The sequence below is a fragment of the Chroicocephalus ridibundus genome, chromosome 20, assembly GCF_963924245.1.
Source record: "Chroicocephalus ridibundus chromosome 20, bChrRid1.1, whole genome shotgun sequence".
In the NCBI taxonomy this organism is placed as follows: Eukaryota; Metazoa; Chordata; class Aves; order Charadriiformes; family Laridae; genus Chroicocephalus; species Chroicocephalus ridibundus.
In genome coordinates this window covers 3,392,392-3,407,628 of record NC_086303.1, presented here as the reverse complement: position 1 = coordinate 3,407,628, position 15,237 = coordinate 3,392,392, and the positions used below count along the sequence as shown (strand labels likewise).

Here is a 15,237-nt window from a genome sequence, read left to right as displayed (position 1 = left end):
TCTAACGAAGGACACGTTATTTATTTATGCAGCGCGGGAGCGACAAAACCCCTGGCAGGGAGGGGCTGGGCTCACTGCTGCTGCTGGGGGAGGGGGGGATAGTGGGCTGTGTGCGAGGGGAGCGGGGATGGAGCAGGGAGAGGAGTGTGGGATGGGGAGAGGGACCACAAGGGAGGGACACCCAGCATCACCCCAGGGCAGGAACAGCCACCTCCGCCACGTGTATGGTCAGAGATAGAGATGGGGCTGCTCCAAGCTCCCAGGGATAAACTGGGGGGGGGGGAACTGCTGTGACCCCCTCCCAGCGAGGGCTCTGCAGCGTCTGCAGGGAGGGATGCAGACCTGCTGCGACCCACCTCCGGCTGCCGGGACAGGGCGAGGGGGGCCCTGGGTGAAAAGCAAAGGGAAGGGAGGGCTCCTGCCCGCATCCCGAGGGGCGCGGGGCTGTGAGCGCACACCCGGGCGCTGGCGGGGGGGCAGCGGGGAAGCTGTTTGCTCCTCGCCTTGTTGGACTTTCTAATTGATTTCGTGGCGGTGCCGCTCGCTGGATGCGCTGCAACCCTCCTGGAGAACCACTTCAGCGATTTAAAAATCAATGGACTTACAGGGCACTTACAATGCACCCCCCACCACCACCACGCTTCCCCCACCAGCTGCCTGCGGGCAGGGGGGGCACCGAGCCCCGTCCAGGGCAGACACCCCCGGTGCTTCCCCCAGCGTGGGGATGGGTGCCCCTGCTTCGGCTCCCAGCACTTTACCCCCGCAGCCCCTCGCCGGGGGAACACCGAGGGGTCCCGGTGCGGGCGCCGAGGGGGACGTGAGCGGTACTCGCCTGGTGCCACCATGCCATGGCCGGAGCCAGAATTCCAGCAAGCATCATTCCCCCGGGAACGGGCAAAGGCAACCGCCCGCACAGCAGCGCCGAGGGAAGGCAAACGCTTTGCTGAACCTCAGAGCGGAGTCACCCGCGCTTAAAGGTCAGCGGCGGCGTGAAATGGAAGTTGCCTTATTTTCATTTTAAGCATGTCCCTGCCATAAACCCACTATTTGAATAACAAAGAGCGGCAGCAGCTCTCAGGTCGTGGCTTGGCGGGGGCGGGTGGCGGGGAAGAGCCCCCCCCCGGGCTCCTGCAGGAACACGGCTGTGCCCAGCAAGGTGGGGTGAGACCCCCACGTCCCGTGGGAATGATGTCCCCATGTTGGGGAGCTCCGGGGAGCGCACCCACTCTGCACACACACCCCCCCTGGCATTCACACCCTCTCACCCCCACGCAGGGATTCGCTGCTGTCTAGGAAAGGCTGAGCTCGTCCTGCATCCTCCCCTCCCCGGGGGATTTGAGGTCTCCATCCTCTACTCGCCTCCTCACCCTCACCTCGGGCTGAGATCAGCTCCGGATTTTAAAGCTGCTGGGGACACCCAGGGCTTCAGACATGTCCCCGGTGCAAGGCTGGGGCATGGGTGCATCTGAGCCCAGTGACATCCTTCCTGCACGGGTCACGGCCGCTTTGCCCAAGGATCAAAATTGGAGGAGAAGGGGGAGAAAAATAATAACAACCTGGAAAGGATGCAGGTACCCTCCATCCTCCGACTGTCACTCTCCTGCCTCCTTCCCCGCTGCCTGCCCCCCTCCTCCTCTCCGAGGCAAGCATTCAATCATTTTTGTCTCAGCAAATAGCTTTTAAGTTCCTCCCGCTCCCTCTAATTTATATTATTTTAATTATTGAATAGCCCTCTCACTCGTTGCCTGGAACATTAACACATTTAAAAAAAAAAAAAAAACAAAAAAACCCCAGAAAAATCAAACTCCATCAGCACGCTGTTTTTTCTGTCTTCGCTAACAGCTTCCAGCCCTCCCAGGAGGGCGCCCGGTGCGCTCAGCGTGCCGGGCCGGCGGAGGAAGGGGAGGAGGGAAAGAGAAAAAGGAAAACGGCACCAGCCCTGCAGAACTGAGGGGTTTCGGGGTGCTGGGAGGGGAGGCAGAGCTGGGACCCCCCCTGCGGGAACAGCACAGGGCTCCCAGCGCTGCTGGGCGTGCGGAGTATTTACATTTCTCCCTGCCATTTGCTGCGGAGGGGGCTCTTGTTCAAACACTCTCTCCAGCTCAGGGACATCGCTGCGGATAAATAAATGCACAACGAGGGGGAAAGTAATTATAAACTCCTCAGCCTTCCCGCAGCTGGCACGGAGAGCGGGAGGGAGAGCCAGCCCTCGTCCCACCGCAGCCCTCAGCGCCCCCGTCCCCCCTGCGCACCCAGGGCCGGTGGCACAGGACCGATGTCCCCAGCCTGGCTGACGTCCCCTGGCTGGTCACAGCCGTCCTCACCCCCCCGTTGGCGATAGCTGCCTCCATCCCCGCAGCGAGCGCAGCACCCCTGCGGCCGCCCAGCCATTTGGCCCCGGTGTGACCTTACGTTGTGGGGGTATAACCCACACCCCCCTGTCGAGCTCTCCCCCAGAACTGGTGCCAGGGTGGGGCGTATCGGAACGGTCCCGACTCTCAGCCGCTCGCGGGCCGGCACGTCAGAGCGTTAGTCTACAGGTGAGAGCCACAGGCAGGGAGATGCCCGGCGTGTCTTCAATGATGGCAAAAGGGTATCTTACACCCAGGGTGCTGAGCGGGACAGGCAGGGTCCCCCCAAGATGAGCCCCCCAGGTGACACCGCTCCCACAGACCGGCCAAACCCCCTCAAGTAACAGGCGGGGAGGGGGGCGAGTTACCCGCGGGGAGCTTCCAGGGATGCTGGACCCTCTCCAGCCTCAAAGGTTTTCAAGATCCACCACAACCAAGCCCTGAGCAATCCGGTCTGACCCCAGAGATGGCCCCCGTGGGCACGGGTTGTGGGCTGAGCCCCCCACGGTCCCTTCCAGCCCGAGTTATCCCACCTCCCCCCCATCCTCAGCCCACCTCCCCATCCATCCCCCTGCAAGGCGACCTCCCTCCCACAGCCCCGCTGACGCCAGGAGCGTCAGCGTCCCCCGTCGCCATGAAGCCGGGGGAGAAGAGATAAAAATCCTCCTGCTAAAAGTGTCGTCACCGGAGGGGGATGGAGGAAGGGATCCCGGGGGACCCGGGGGAGGCAGGAGAAGGGTTTTAAAGACACCAGCTACCTCCGGCCATGGAGGAAGAGGCACGCGTGGAGAAAAACTGCAAAAACACCACAAAAACACCCACGGTGGTTTTGCCCAGCGGTTATTTTTACCCTCGCCAAGCCCTACCTTGAAGAGCCGCAGGATGTTGGCCACCATGATGGAGACGGAGCTGCCCGAGGCGCCGATGACGCCGACCACCCGCTCGGGTTTGGTGATGATGGGGGGGCCGCCGTTGACGCAGCGCACCTCAGTGCTGTCCTTCTCAATGAGGGCTTGCACGAAGGTCAGCGACTGCTCCAGGGCGTGCGTGTCCCGCGAGCACGTGTCCAGGATGCGGGCGCCCAGCGTGATGTTGGGGAGCAGGTCGGGGTCGTTGTTGATGCGGTCCAGGGCGAAGAGCATGGCCTCCAGGCGATGGATGCCTTTCTCCTTCTTCAGCTCCCCACAGGCTTTGCCCTCCACGCCCCGGCCGTGCACGGGGAAAAGCCCCCCGAGCGTGATGTCCCCGTCGATGCGGATGGAGTTCATGTGCGGGTAGCCCTGGCCCTTGGGCTTGGCGGCACCCCCGGGCGCCCACCCCCAGCTCCAGGCACTCAGGAGGAGGCAGAAGGAGAGACGCTCCATGCAAAAATAACCCCCGCTCATCGCCAAAGCCGTGCTGGGGCAGAGCTCGCGGCCCGAAACCCGGCGGCTGTCAGGGAGCGAGGCCGGCGCGGGTGGGCGGCATGGCTCCCGGTGGGCTCCTGCTGGGCTCCCGGCACCGTCAGCGGCTCCCGCCGGTGATGCTGTCCCCCGGGGAGCAGCGGGCAGCCAGGCTGCGGGACGGTGTCGGGGTCTGCATGGCTACACCAGGGAGAAGAGGTGGCGGCAGAGATGTGAGCCCAAGCAAAGGTTCGGGTCCTTTCTCCAGAGCCCTTTTGGAGGGGAGGAACAGGAGGGGGAGAGAGAGAGAGAGAGAAAATTAAGCAGGAGGATGAAGAGGACATCAGCTATTCCAAGCTTTCATTGGGGAGCCCAGCAGAAATTAACACTGCGGGTTATTTTAAAAGAAAAAAGATTTGGGATTCACTTGATTTCTGATTCCCACCAGCTGCTTTGGCTCAGCCCAAACCGCATCCAGGTGGAGAGACCAGAGCAGGGGCCCCCAGCCCGCTCTGCCCCAAGGAGCGGGACCAGGTCGGTGGCCAGCTTGGGGCTGGAAGGAGACACCGGGACCCATCCCCTCTTCGGGGAGCCTCCAAAGTGGGACAAGCCCCAGGATCTCAGAGGGGATCAAACCTCACATGCACCCACAGCCCTGCCCGCCCTAGAGCATCTCTCCTGCCCCAGGGCACAGCCGGGCACGGGAACCAGGCAGCCACCTTAAAGCTGAGCTCAATTTGGGGAGCTGACTGGGGGAGAAACCTGCTCGTTAAACAGCCCCTCTACCGAGCGGCAAGTCCCCTCCTCTCCTGAGCATCCCCTGCTGTGCCCACCTGCCCCTTCCTTATTCCCATCGATGGCCCAGCCAGACCCAAGCTCCTGCCCCCAGCTGAGGCTGAAGATCTTCCCAAGCCTCCTCCCAGGTCCGCCAGGCACGGCGGGGGGGTCAGAGCCACGAGCCGCCCCCCAGCCCCGGCACAATGTGCCGAAGGACCTGGGGGCTGTTTCTCAACCGGTTTTTCAATCGCCTGCCACGAGTCCCCCACGTCTGGAGCACCGCGCTGCAAACCACGCGGGCTCAGAGCTGATCCGTGTGTTAAGCGAGAGCCGACACGGCCAGGCACTGCCGAAACCCGGCGTTACGGATCTGAATCACTACCCGAAGCGTTGCTGCTCCTGCTGCTTTTCCTTCGGGCCACTGATTTCCGAACCAGCAGCTGCTTCCTTGCAAGCATCCGTTACCGACGGCTTCCAGCAGCAAATACCGACAGCACCGAGGGCTCGCCCAAGCCGCGGGGGGAGTCTGGCTGTCTGGCTGCCCCAGGCCAGCAACCCGAGGGTCCACTCAAATTGAAAACAGCGAGGATGGATGGTCAGCTGTGCGCCGAGCGCATCGGGCTGCAAAAGCCATCGGACCCCGAGCTGGGTGCCCACGGGGGAGGAAGGAGGGAGAGAATGAGGGCAAAACGGGTGGGGAAGGCACTGGGAGCAGCGCCTGGGCGATGCCGGCAGGCTGTGCCCAGGGACACGCGCTGCATCCCGACCGAATCCCAAAACCTCCCCGACGGCCACGGGTTATCAGCAGCCCCAGCACCAAGCACGGCCCGTGGGGAGCGTTTCGGCATCGCCAGCTGCTCTCCCCCAGAAGCAGCAACCGAAGAGCAGCCCTGTCCTGCAGCACAGCACGGGGAGGAGGCACCCTTGGGTCCCGATTAACCACCGAACAGCTCAGGGTGGGATTTGGTCCTCTCACCGGGTGGAAAAACCCCACCTGCTCTTGGGAACTGCCATCCTGCCCCGCTGCCCCAGCACACCACTGCCCGCGACGGCTCTTGGAGGTGGCGGCTCCCCCAGAGCCACTGCTGGAGATGGCAGAGGGTGCTCAGCCCATCCCAGCCCCTCCATCCCGGCCCCGCACCCTCGCAGGAGCCTCCTGCTCACAGCTGGGGGGGAGCCCGGGGGGGTCTTACCTATCACCATCCTCCTGCAACCCCCTGTGCCCTCACCTTGTCTCTTTTGCTTTCACCACGGACCCTCTCGAGTGGGCACAGGGTGCTCCGGGATTGCTGTAGGACAGCCCTTCGTCCCCCTCCCCACGCTCCGGAGCTGCCCCTGCCCGAGCAGCACAGCCCCCTGCCTCAGTTTCCCCTCTGGAAAGCCCTCCCCTGCATCCCACCCCTGCTGTCTCCAAGCAGCCGCTGATGATGGATGCTGCGAGGGCAGCGCATGATTAATGCAAGGCACCAAAAAGCAGAGGAGAGCCGAGCAGGCAAATGCATTCCCCAAGCAGGACGGGCTGCAACGGCGAGACCGAAGAAACAGCTTAAATTAATCTCAGCTCAAGCGCAGAGCCCCGGCATCCGAGCCAGGCCGGATCCTGAGCCGGCCCCGAGGGGTGCTGCCTGCCGGAGCCAGCCGTGCCAAGCTGAGCCCCTTTACACCGCAGAGGAGATTCCCAGCTCCGCAGCCGCCTCAGCCAGGAGGGCCCTTGCCTCAACTCACCTCCATAAATTATGCACATCCCTGCCCGTCGGAGCCACTTGAAGGCCCATCTCCAAAGCGTTTCTGACAGCCGGGGCTTTTAAGCAACCAGAATTACCCAGTGCCGAGCTCTTTGCTTCAAAAGGCAGGAGCTTGGGAGCGCTTGCGGCACGACACCCACCCGCCCCGCCGCCGGGATGGGGATCAAGGACAGGAATCAACCCTCCGCACGGTCCCGTCTCCTCCCTTGCAGGAGCCATCCCACCCATCGGCAGAGGGAGCAGAGCCGGGGAAAGCAGCTCCTGCTGCAGCCTGGAAGCGGGTCAGGCTCTGCCCGTGGCGAGGAGGCAGGTGATGGGGAGACCCAGAGATGCTCAAACACTGCAGCACCCCGCCTCTACCCCCGCCAGCTGAAATCAGGTCATCTCTCGCATCCTACCCCAGGAGCCGCAACATTTCTGCCCATCGGAGAAGGGTCACCACGTGGACCCGCTCCCAGGAAAATCCTCCAAGACCACGGCAGCTCCCACGGAGCTGGCGGTGCCCCCAGAGCCCACAGCCTCTCCCTTTCTTCTTTTAAGCTTTTTCCTCTCTGTTCTCTCCCCTTTGTGCCTCCTTTGATCATATAATCTGAACGAACTGAAGGTAAAAATATCACGGCAGGCAAGAAGAAAGCGCAAATAATGGGAAGGGGAGGGGGGAGCTGGTTTGAATCCCTCGCTGAATCATTAGGGGAGATGCAGCCTGAATTACTCGATGTGCCTGTGCTGCAAAAGGCCTGGGCGCTCGTCATGAAGGAGCAGGAGACGAGCATCCCCTTCTCCCCAACACCCTCCACCTGCCCCGAGCATCCCCACGGCCTCACACAAGCCGCTGCTCCCCCCACAGCCCAAATCATGGTCCCACCGTGCCGGGGATGCGCCCGGAGGGGTGGGCAGCGTGCGGGGCTGGGCGAGCAGGCAGGAACCCGGACCTTAGAGCTCAGGAGCAAGGAGGAGGGAAACCCATCCTTCCTCCGAGGTGTGGGACCAGCCTCTGCATCCCCAGGGAGCTCCTGCACCTCCCCAAAGCAGCCCTTCCACCATGAAGCCGGTCCCACACACCTGGAGGGAGACGCACATCTGGAGGGAGACACCTGCCTAGAGCAGGTGCTGGCGGAGTGGAGAACAGCCTTATCCATGCGCTATGGGCAGCGAGGGGATGGAGCCACCCTCCTGCCCCATCCGCACCGCCCCAGGGGGAGAAATATTTGCGGATTTGCAACAAGTCAGGTGCAGGGTGGGATAAACGCTCAGCGTGGCACTTCTCATAGCTCCAAAGGAAGGAGCAATGCTGCTTTCCTCCCACTTCCCACAAGCACATCGTCGGCGGGAAATGAGCCTTTCCACCGCCCTCATCCCGGCCATGCCACAGCCGGATCCGCCATCCGGAAAACGGCACGAGGACTAATCAAACCCAGCAGATCTCCACACCCCGGGCATGGGTCACTGCCCAGCCTGAGCCAGAATCATCTAACGAGGGTCCGGAGCTGCAGAAGCGGGTGCTGGGGCTGCTGCCACCCCGGGACAGGGGTAGCCAAAGGGGCCATGGGCAGCATTTGGCTCCCGGGCTTTGCCCCTGCCCTGCGGGTCACCAGCACCCCAGGACACGGGGCCAGTCCTGCACGGTGGCATCTTGCCCCCCTCTAGTGGTGGCCCAGCCACCGGCCAACACCGGTATCACCATCATCACCATCCAGGAAGGCGCCTGGATGGGGCAGAGCGAGGGCGCAGCTGGGCAGGAGAAATCAAACGCTGATTAAAAAATTCCCCCGCGCCGGGCAGAGCTCCTGCTGCAAAACCATCTCCAGCGCCTGGAGAAGGGATCATGTCCCAGAGACAGGGACCATCCTGGGCTTTGCCTCTCCCACAGCTCCTTCCACGCATCCCTGCAAGCGCCGCACCAGCTGGGGCTGCAGCGAGACATAATCCGGGCTCGCCGCGTCCCGCAGAGCCCAGAGATGCTCACAGGCGCTGGGACACACAGCCACGGAGCTGGGCAGCCCATCCCGTCGTGGGGGTCAAGGACTTTGGGGCCAAGGCAAGCGCTCCCCGTCACTCCCCAGGGCTGGTGGATCCCCAGGAGAGGCAGCTGGAGCCCCCCCACACGCATTGCATGGGTTTTGTTTGTAAAATTTCCCTTCCCCAGCCTGGTGCTGTCGCAGCTCCGGGAACAGACGGCCCGGAGGCACCCCCAAATCACAGCGAGCAAGCCCGATAGCCCGAGCCCTGGGGCCAGAGGAGACCTGGCCCATCGCTGCTGCACAGCACAGGGGGAGGGGGTCTTCGCTGGAGCCCCCCAGACCTGCCCCTAGATGCAGGGATTTTGCAGCAATGGAAACGCTCCTTCAGAGGGGAAAATAAATAAATAAAGAAGGAAACGGCCCATTTCTCTCCCTCGCTCCGCTCCCTGCAGGACTCCCAGTCAAAACCAAGTCATTTTACTGCCATTAGCTCCGTGGAGCCCATGCCGCTGCAGGCAGGCGAGTTCACATCTCATGTGCCATCAACCCAAGCGATGGCTGAACGCTAATCACCGCGGCTTTATCAATCACCACCGGCAGCGGGCGAAGCCGAGAGGCGAGTTATTCGGGTCCCAGGCAGGGCTTATCGCAGGGCGGCCCGAGCATCCCACCCCTCTCCGAGCAGCCCCTGCTCCCACGGACCGCAGAGCTCTGCCTGCAGCAGGACCAGGCTCCTTTGGCTGTGCAGGAGAGAGTTCAGAGCCAGGGCACTCACTGGTTTTGCGCTAAATTGCATGGGGATTGTTAAACCAGGCAAAGGCCGAGCCAGGGACGTGGTCCAGGAGACGTAGGAATAAGCGGCCGAGAGGCTGCGCCCAGCACTCACCTGCACGACCCCGTCCTCGGCTGCCAAGGAGCCGGCCGCCCATCAGCCCACCGCCAAAGAGACCTCCCCAGCCCAGCCCCGGCACTGGGAGGGCTGTGCCGGCTTCTGCCACGCTGGCTGCCGCGAGCTCGCCAGCATCTTTTTTGAAAATCAAGGCTGTTTCTTTCCCCACCTGCTATTCCTTCGGCAAGCGGGGCCAGCCGGCACGCAGCACAATATCCCAATTAGCGCACGCTCGCTCTTCCCCACTTGCAAGCGATTTCAGGGAACTTCGTTTCGGCTCCTGGGTTGTTTTTTTTTAATTGCAAAAGCTCCGTGAAGTACAGCAGAATTTAGACACGGAGGGAAGGGACGCCGGGTTAGGTTCTCTCTCGACAGGGAAAACCTTAAGTATTCAGGTCAAGTACCCCAGCGCTCGCTCGGAGGAAAAGCAAGGCCACGGCTCAGCAGGCAGCGGCAAGCAGAGACCCCAGATTTTACCATCCAAACCCACCCGACATGCTCCGAGATGCAGCTCTCCCTCCGCCCCAACAATCCCTCGATCGATGCACAAACCGCTATCGCAATGCTTGCGTAAGCCCAAGCCCATCACCAGGGTCCCGACTCGACCTCTCTGCGACGGGGTCCTGCCAGCAGCTGGCTCAGAGCCCCACGGGGGGGAAAGCCGGGTACCGCCACCCTCCTGGCTGCTCCAGAGCATCCCCCAAAGGATGCTGAAGTCGGAAGAAAAAGGCTCCCACTGGGCACGGATCAGACCCAGGGAATATTTATCATGTTATATATATATATTTATATCTCTCCTTAACTGCAGGCAAGCTCTCTCTCCCTCCCCCCCCCCTCCCCGCTGCCAAGCAGGCCAGCGCTAATCCCTCACTTTGAAGGATTTGACGGCATGGCGAGGGGAAGGCGAGCAGGATCCGGCCACGGAACAAGCGGAGATGGCAGGGGCTCACCTTGCGGGAGGCGGCGCGGGGTCTCTGCCAGCAGCCAAGGCACAGAGCTCCAGCCGGGAGAGGCCGGAGGGAGGGAAGGAGCCGGCACTCATCCCCGCTCCTGCCACGTGCAGCAAAATCCCGCAATTAATTTTTGATCACCTTCTGCAAATTGGGGCGGCGCTGGCTTGGAGCAAGAGCACAGCCTGACTGCCGGTCCCCAGCGGTGCCTGCGGCACTGCCCGGCGTTTCTGCTCCCCATCACACCTACGGCCCAAGACCGGGGTCTGGCAGCACGAGCCCCTGCCCGTACCCAGCCTGGGAAAGCCCCAGGGTGGGGCAGAGACCCCCGTCCCGAGCCAGGCTTTGTGCAGGGCCATCCGCAGTACAGGGGCACGGGGAACCGGACCACCCCGCAGAGGAAACCCCTCCATTAGACACGAAGCCCGAGAGGAAGAGACGGTGCCCGCAGCGGGCGCAAAGCTGGGGAGGGCGGCGGGAGTGGGTTCGCCTATGTTATAATTAGGACCTGCCACATCTTCAAGCCGTTGCCTTTCTGGGAAGAGCTGGAAGGGGGTGGCTGAGCTGACAAATCCATCCTCCTCCTGCCTGATGCCAAAGTTGAAGCACGTGATGCCGTTTTTCGGGGAGCCGGCGGGCTCCTCCGCAGGGTGACGCTGGCCCCCGGGATGTGGGGCTGGACCACGGCTGTGCCCAAGCTTCGCTTCCCGCTGTAAAATTCCCCTGAAACTCCCCCTCCGCTGCCTCGACACCCCAGGGTGCAGCTCAGCACCACCAGCCCGGCGCCTGCTGCCCTGCCCAAAACGGGCTTGCCTGTGCCCCCCCCAACCAGGGGCAGCTGGAGCCCACTGCTGCCCGCAGGGACCCGCCACCCTCGCAAAGATGGACCACCCTCGCCGCAGCCCCCGGCGCTGCTTCCCCCCGGCTCGGCCAGGCTGGCCAAAAGCAGCCGGGATTTCTGCACATCCCATCGGACGGCGGCTCTCAGCATGAAGGCGGCGGCAGGATACAAGGAGGGGGGTTCTCGCCCTGGCTCTCCCCCCAGCCAAAGCCATGCCCAGCACGTCCCCCCGCACCCCCTGCCTGCTGCCCTGGTGCAGATAAAGCCCAGCTTATAGAAAGAGGAGGCAGGGAAGGAAATGAGCTTTTTCTTTTGGCACTTCTCTTGGCATTTTCATGCAGCTCCTCACTGCATTCAACAGATCAGCTCAGTTCCCTCCCTCCCTGGGCCCTGCCTCGGGTGAGCGGCCAGTGCTGGCGAGCTGCTCCAGTCACCCCAGCCTGGCTTTGGTCACCCCAGCCCGGCTTTGTGCCATCCCTCCGACAAGCCCCAAGCCACAGGTCACCCGGCGGCAGCGATGGCAATGACTCACTCCGCAGCGTCTCCGTCGCAGCCACCGCTGAAGGCAGCGGGCATCCCCCTCAAAGCCCGAAGCAGCCCACAGAAAAATAACCTGGCTGGCAGAGCATGGCAAACTCATCACGCCGGGAGGAAGAGGAAGAGGAGGAGGAGGAGGAAGGCAGCAGAGCTGCACCCGGGCAGACGGTGGGAGAGTTCTCCGTTTTTTTCCCACGGCTGCCAACTTCCCCAGCGGCTCCCAAAGCCACACGGATCCACTCTCCCAAAAAGCACTGAGGAGCCGGAGAGGCTCCGGAGAGGAAATCAACCCCGGGAACCTCTGTCTGCACAAGGAGCGGGGCTCCCTGCCCCGAACCGGGGGTGCCTCCGGGGCTCCGGGGAAGGGTCTTACCCCCCCCAAACCCCTCCGAGCTCGAAGGGGCAGCCCCTTCCCCGCCGACCCGGGCAAAGCCCCGGCTCTCTCTGCCCCTGCCCTGCCCTGCGGCGGGCTCTGCGGGCCCTGCCCGCTGCGGCGAGGCGAGCCCAGGGCAACCACCCGCCTGCGGCTCGGCCACGGCCACCAGCCCCTGCCCGGTGCCTCCTGCCCCAAGCCCCTTCCCAGCCCGACGAGCCCCCCAGCTGCCCTCCCGCAGCCTACGCCGGGGCTCATGGCACCTCTGGGGGACAAAGGTGGCAAAGCTTGGGGACTGGGGCAGGGGATGTCCCCCCCGGAACCCACCCCCCCCCACGGCGGGATGCAGCGGGGTGGCGACGGGCAGCGCTCCGCAGCCCCACAACTGTGAATAATGGAACGAGCGGAAGAGGGGGGAGCTGGGGAGCTGCCGCGGGAGGGTGGGGGCCAAACGGGGGGGCGGAGGGGTGTCCCTGCTGCAGCCCTCGCTGTCGCAGCCCCCCCTAAAAAAAAAAAAAGAAATAAGAAGAAAAGGCAGAAAATTTGCTGGAGCTTTGCGGAGGGGAAGAGGGGGAGCAGCGGGGCTGCAGGGAGGGGGAGGAAGGGGCACCCCAGCCCCTGCGGGAAGGTTTTGGGGGGACCGGGCGCCCCGGGGATGCTCCGCGCCCCTCCCGCGCCGCCCCGCACTTACCCGCGGGCAGCGCGAAGTTGGCGGCGCCGACGACCCCGTCTCCGGCCGCTGCCCGGTACCGAGATCCGCCTCCGGCTCCGGCGGGGCGCCGGAACCCCGGGGGGGCCCTGCGGCATGCGGCGGGGGCAGCCCGACTGCCACCCGCCCGCCCCCCCCCAGCCCCGGCCCCGGCCCGGGGAGCCGAGCGAGCCGCAGCCGGGCGGGACCCGCACCGCAGCCGCGACGAGGAGGAGGAGGAGGAGGAGGAGGGGGAGGAGGGGGAGAAGGAGGAGGAAGAGGAGGAGGGCCGGGGCCGGGGAAGTTTTGCATGAAGAAGCGCTGGGAAGCCCGCCGCCGGCTTTGCCAGCCTTTTAAAGCACTAGCGCACCGCGGCGGGGAGGCGGCGGGGGGGACCCCCGCATCCGCCCCCGGCTGCCCCCCGGCTCCCAGCGACGGGGGGAACGGCTGCAGCCCCGCAAGCCCCCTCTGCCGAGCAGCGCCGGGCACGAAGGGCAGCAAAAGCCCCGGCTGGTGGGAAGCGGGTTGGACATGGCCCCTCTCCTGCCCTGCTGCCCCCAGCACCTCCTCGTCCTTAGCATCCAGACATATTTCGCTCGTACTTGTCCTTGTCTCCCTTCCCATCACCTACAGCCATCATCACGGCCATGAAGGCAGCAGCAGGACCGACAGGCGTCGGGGCCTCCAGACCCCACGGTTCCCGCGGGTCACATCCTCTAATTTCAGAATTTGCAGAAGCAAAGGCCCACAACAGCCCCCACGGATGCAAACACACCCGCCTTTGCCAAGCCCCGCAAGACCCAGTAAGGAGCACGGTGCACGGCGGGGGTCAGGAAGGGTCCCCCCACACCCGCCTACTGAGGGGCGGCTCCCACTGCGTGCGCTAACAGCCAGCCCCAAATTTTCCTTCCCCATGGTGGGAGCAGCTCCCCAGGGCCGCGATGAGCCTCATCACCCCAAGCCATCGCCCTTCTCTTCAGCCTCCCACAAAATGATGGCAACACCCCGCTCACAGCTCATGCATCGCCACCTTTTGCTATCAAACCCCCACCCCCCCTCAGGCCCCCGGCAGCTCTGAGGAGCCGGTGGTGGTGGTGTGTCGATTCATTAATCCAGAGAAAACACAGCCCCCTAGTAATGGCCATTGACACATTAACTGCTCCAATCCATCACGGTAATGACTGCGAGATAATCGGTCACCGGAGCGATTAGGAGGTACACCTGCCTGCACACCGGGGCTGCGAGAGCACCCAGCCCATGTGGGTGGGTGCCCAGCCTAGCTGGGGGGAGGGCTCTCTGCAGCTCCACCTGCCCCTCTGAGCACCAAAAAGCAAAGCGCAGCCCTCCCAACACACATTTCCAGCTTCATCTTTCCCTAAGGCTTGATTTGTGCTTGTTTGGAATAGCAAAATACCAGCCCTGGTGCGGGATGAGCCAGGTCCCGGGCAGTGAGGGTGCCGGTGCGAAGGGCTGGGCGCTGCCGTCGCAGCCCTGGCGCCCAGATCCTGTCTGGAAGCTGGAAATGAACTGGTTTTGCAGAAGCACTCAGGGCTGCCCGGCTCCCAGCTCAACGCCCTGGCCAGGCCTCTGAAGGAGCTGCGTGCTCTCCGGCGAGACGCACTCCCCCGGAAAGCTGGCCGGCTGCCCTCCTGCCATTAAAGTAAGTGGCGATATTCCCATGGATTCAGATGCTCACGGGATCATGCCCCGAGCACTGTCTCCTGCGGAGAGACCAGGCTGTTGCAGGGATTTTGTTTACAGCCGGAGAGGTTCTCGTTGTTATTCTGGTCTGATGCGGGGAGGGCAGCCCTGGGAGGGGGACGGTCCCATGCAGCCCCCACCATGCACACGTACACGGTGCGCAACCCCATCCATGCCAGCACTGATGCCACAAATCGAAGTACAAGGACTGTTGGACGATGGGGAGGGGACACAGGGGTGGATGATTCTTGGCTGTGAGGGCGGTGAGCCCCTGGCCCAGGTTGCCCAGAGAAGCTGTGGCTGCCCCATCCCTGGAGGGGTTCAAGGCCAGGTTGGACGGGGCTTGGAGCAACCTGGTCTAGTGGGAGGTGTCCCTGCCCAGGGCAGGGGGTGGCACTGGGGGGGCTTTCAGGTCCCTTCCAACCTGAACCATTCTATGATGGTGACAGCCCAGCTCTTAGCTGCCATCTGCCCCACCAGGAGCAAGCTCCCTGTCCCCAAACAGGGCTCCAGGGCAGCAGCTTTCACCTGGCATCGGCCCATTTTGGGGGTCCATTGGTTATTTCCAAAAGGTTCTCAGGGGGGTGAGGACTCGCCCAGGCCCTTCTGCGCAGGGAGCAGGGCAGCTCTGCGGGGGGATCCTGAACGTCAAGGAGCCACGTTGTCCCTCCCACAGGCAGCAGCTGCAACACTGCAGCAGGGTTGGGGGTGACCCCCAGGAGCCAACCAAGGACCCACAGCTGGGACCACCGGCTGACCCGAGGGGGCTACTTGGACCAGCATGATGTAGAGCAGAGATTCATGGGCAGAATGGCGGGGAGGGGGGGGGATCTGCGCCCATCAGTGCCCAGGGCCACCGAGCCCCTGGGAGGAGAGGAGCCCCAGAGGAGCCCCACACCTGCCCCAAGCCCGAAAGAGCCTTGGGCAACACCAGAGACACCAGACCATGCCCCATGCTTGTGGGTCACCCACAAGCCAGGTCCAGCCCCTGCCGGATAAGCCGGGCACAAATCCCGTCACCAAAAGCAGCTCTCAGAGGCAC

The 15,237-nt window shown here is 63.6% G+C and overlaps 1 protein-coding gene across 3 annotated transcripts in view; it reads right to left on the bottom strand.

Moving 5' to 3' along the window:
* Positions 1-12,941, bottom strand: part of GRM4 (glutamate metabotropic receptor 4) — a 52,957-nt gene extending 40,016 nt beyond the window's left edge. The window contains exons 1-2 of one of the 3 annotated variants that reach the window (XM_063356376.1): positions 12,498-12,941; positions 3,218-4,005 (exon numbers count right to left, since the gene is read on the bottom strand). In XM_063356376.1, the coding sequence (XP_063212446.1) occupies positions 3,218-3,736 (519 nt within the window). In that variant the 5' untranslated portion in view covers positions 3,737-4,005; positions 12,498-12,941. Of the gene's footprint in view, positions 1-3,217; positions 4,006-6,235; positions 6,257-11,428; positions 11,535-12,497 lie in introns of those variants that run through there. The other 2 variants (XM_063356377.1, XM_063356379.1) reach the window with 2 other exon arrangements.
* Positions 12,942-15,237: the final 2,296 nt, after the last annotated feature.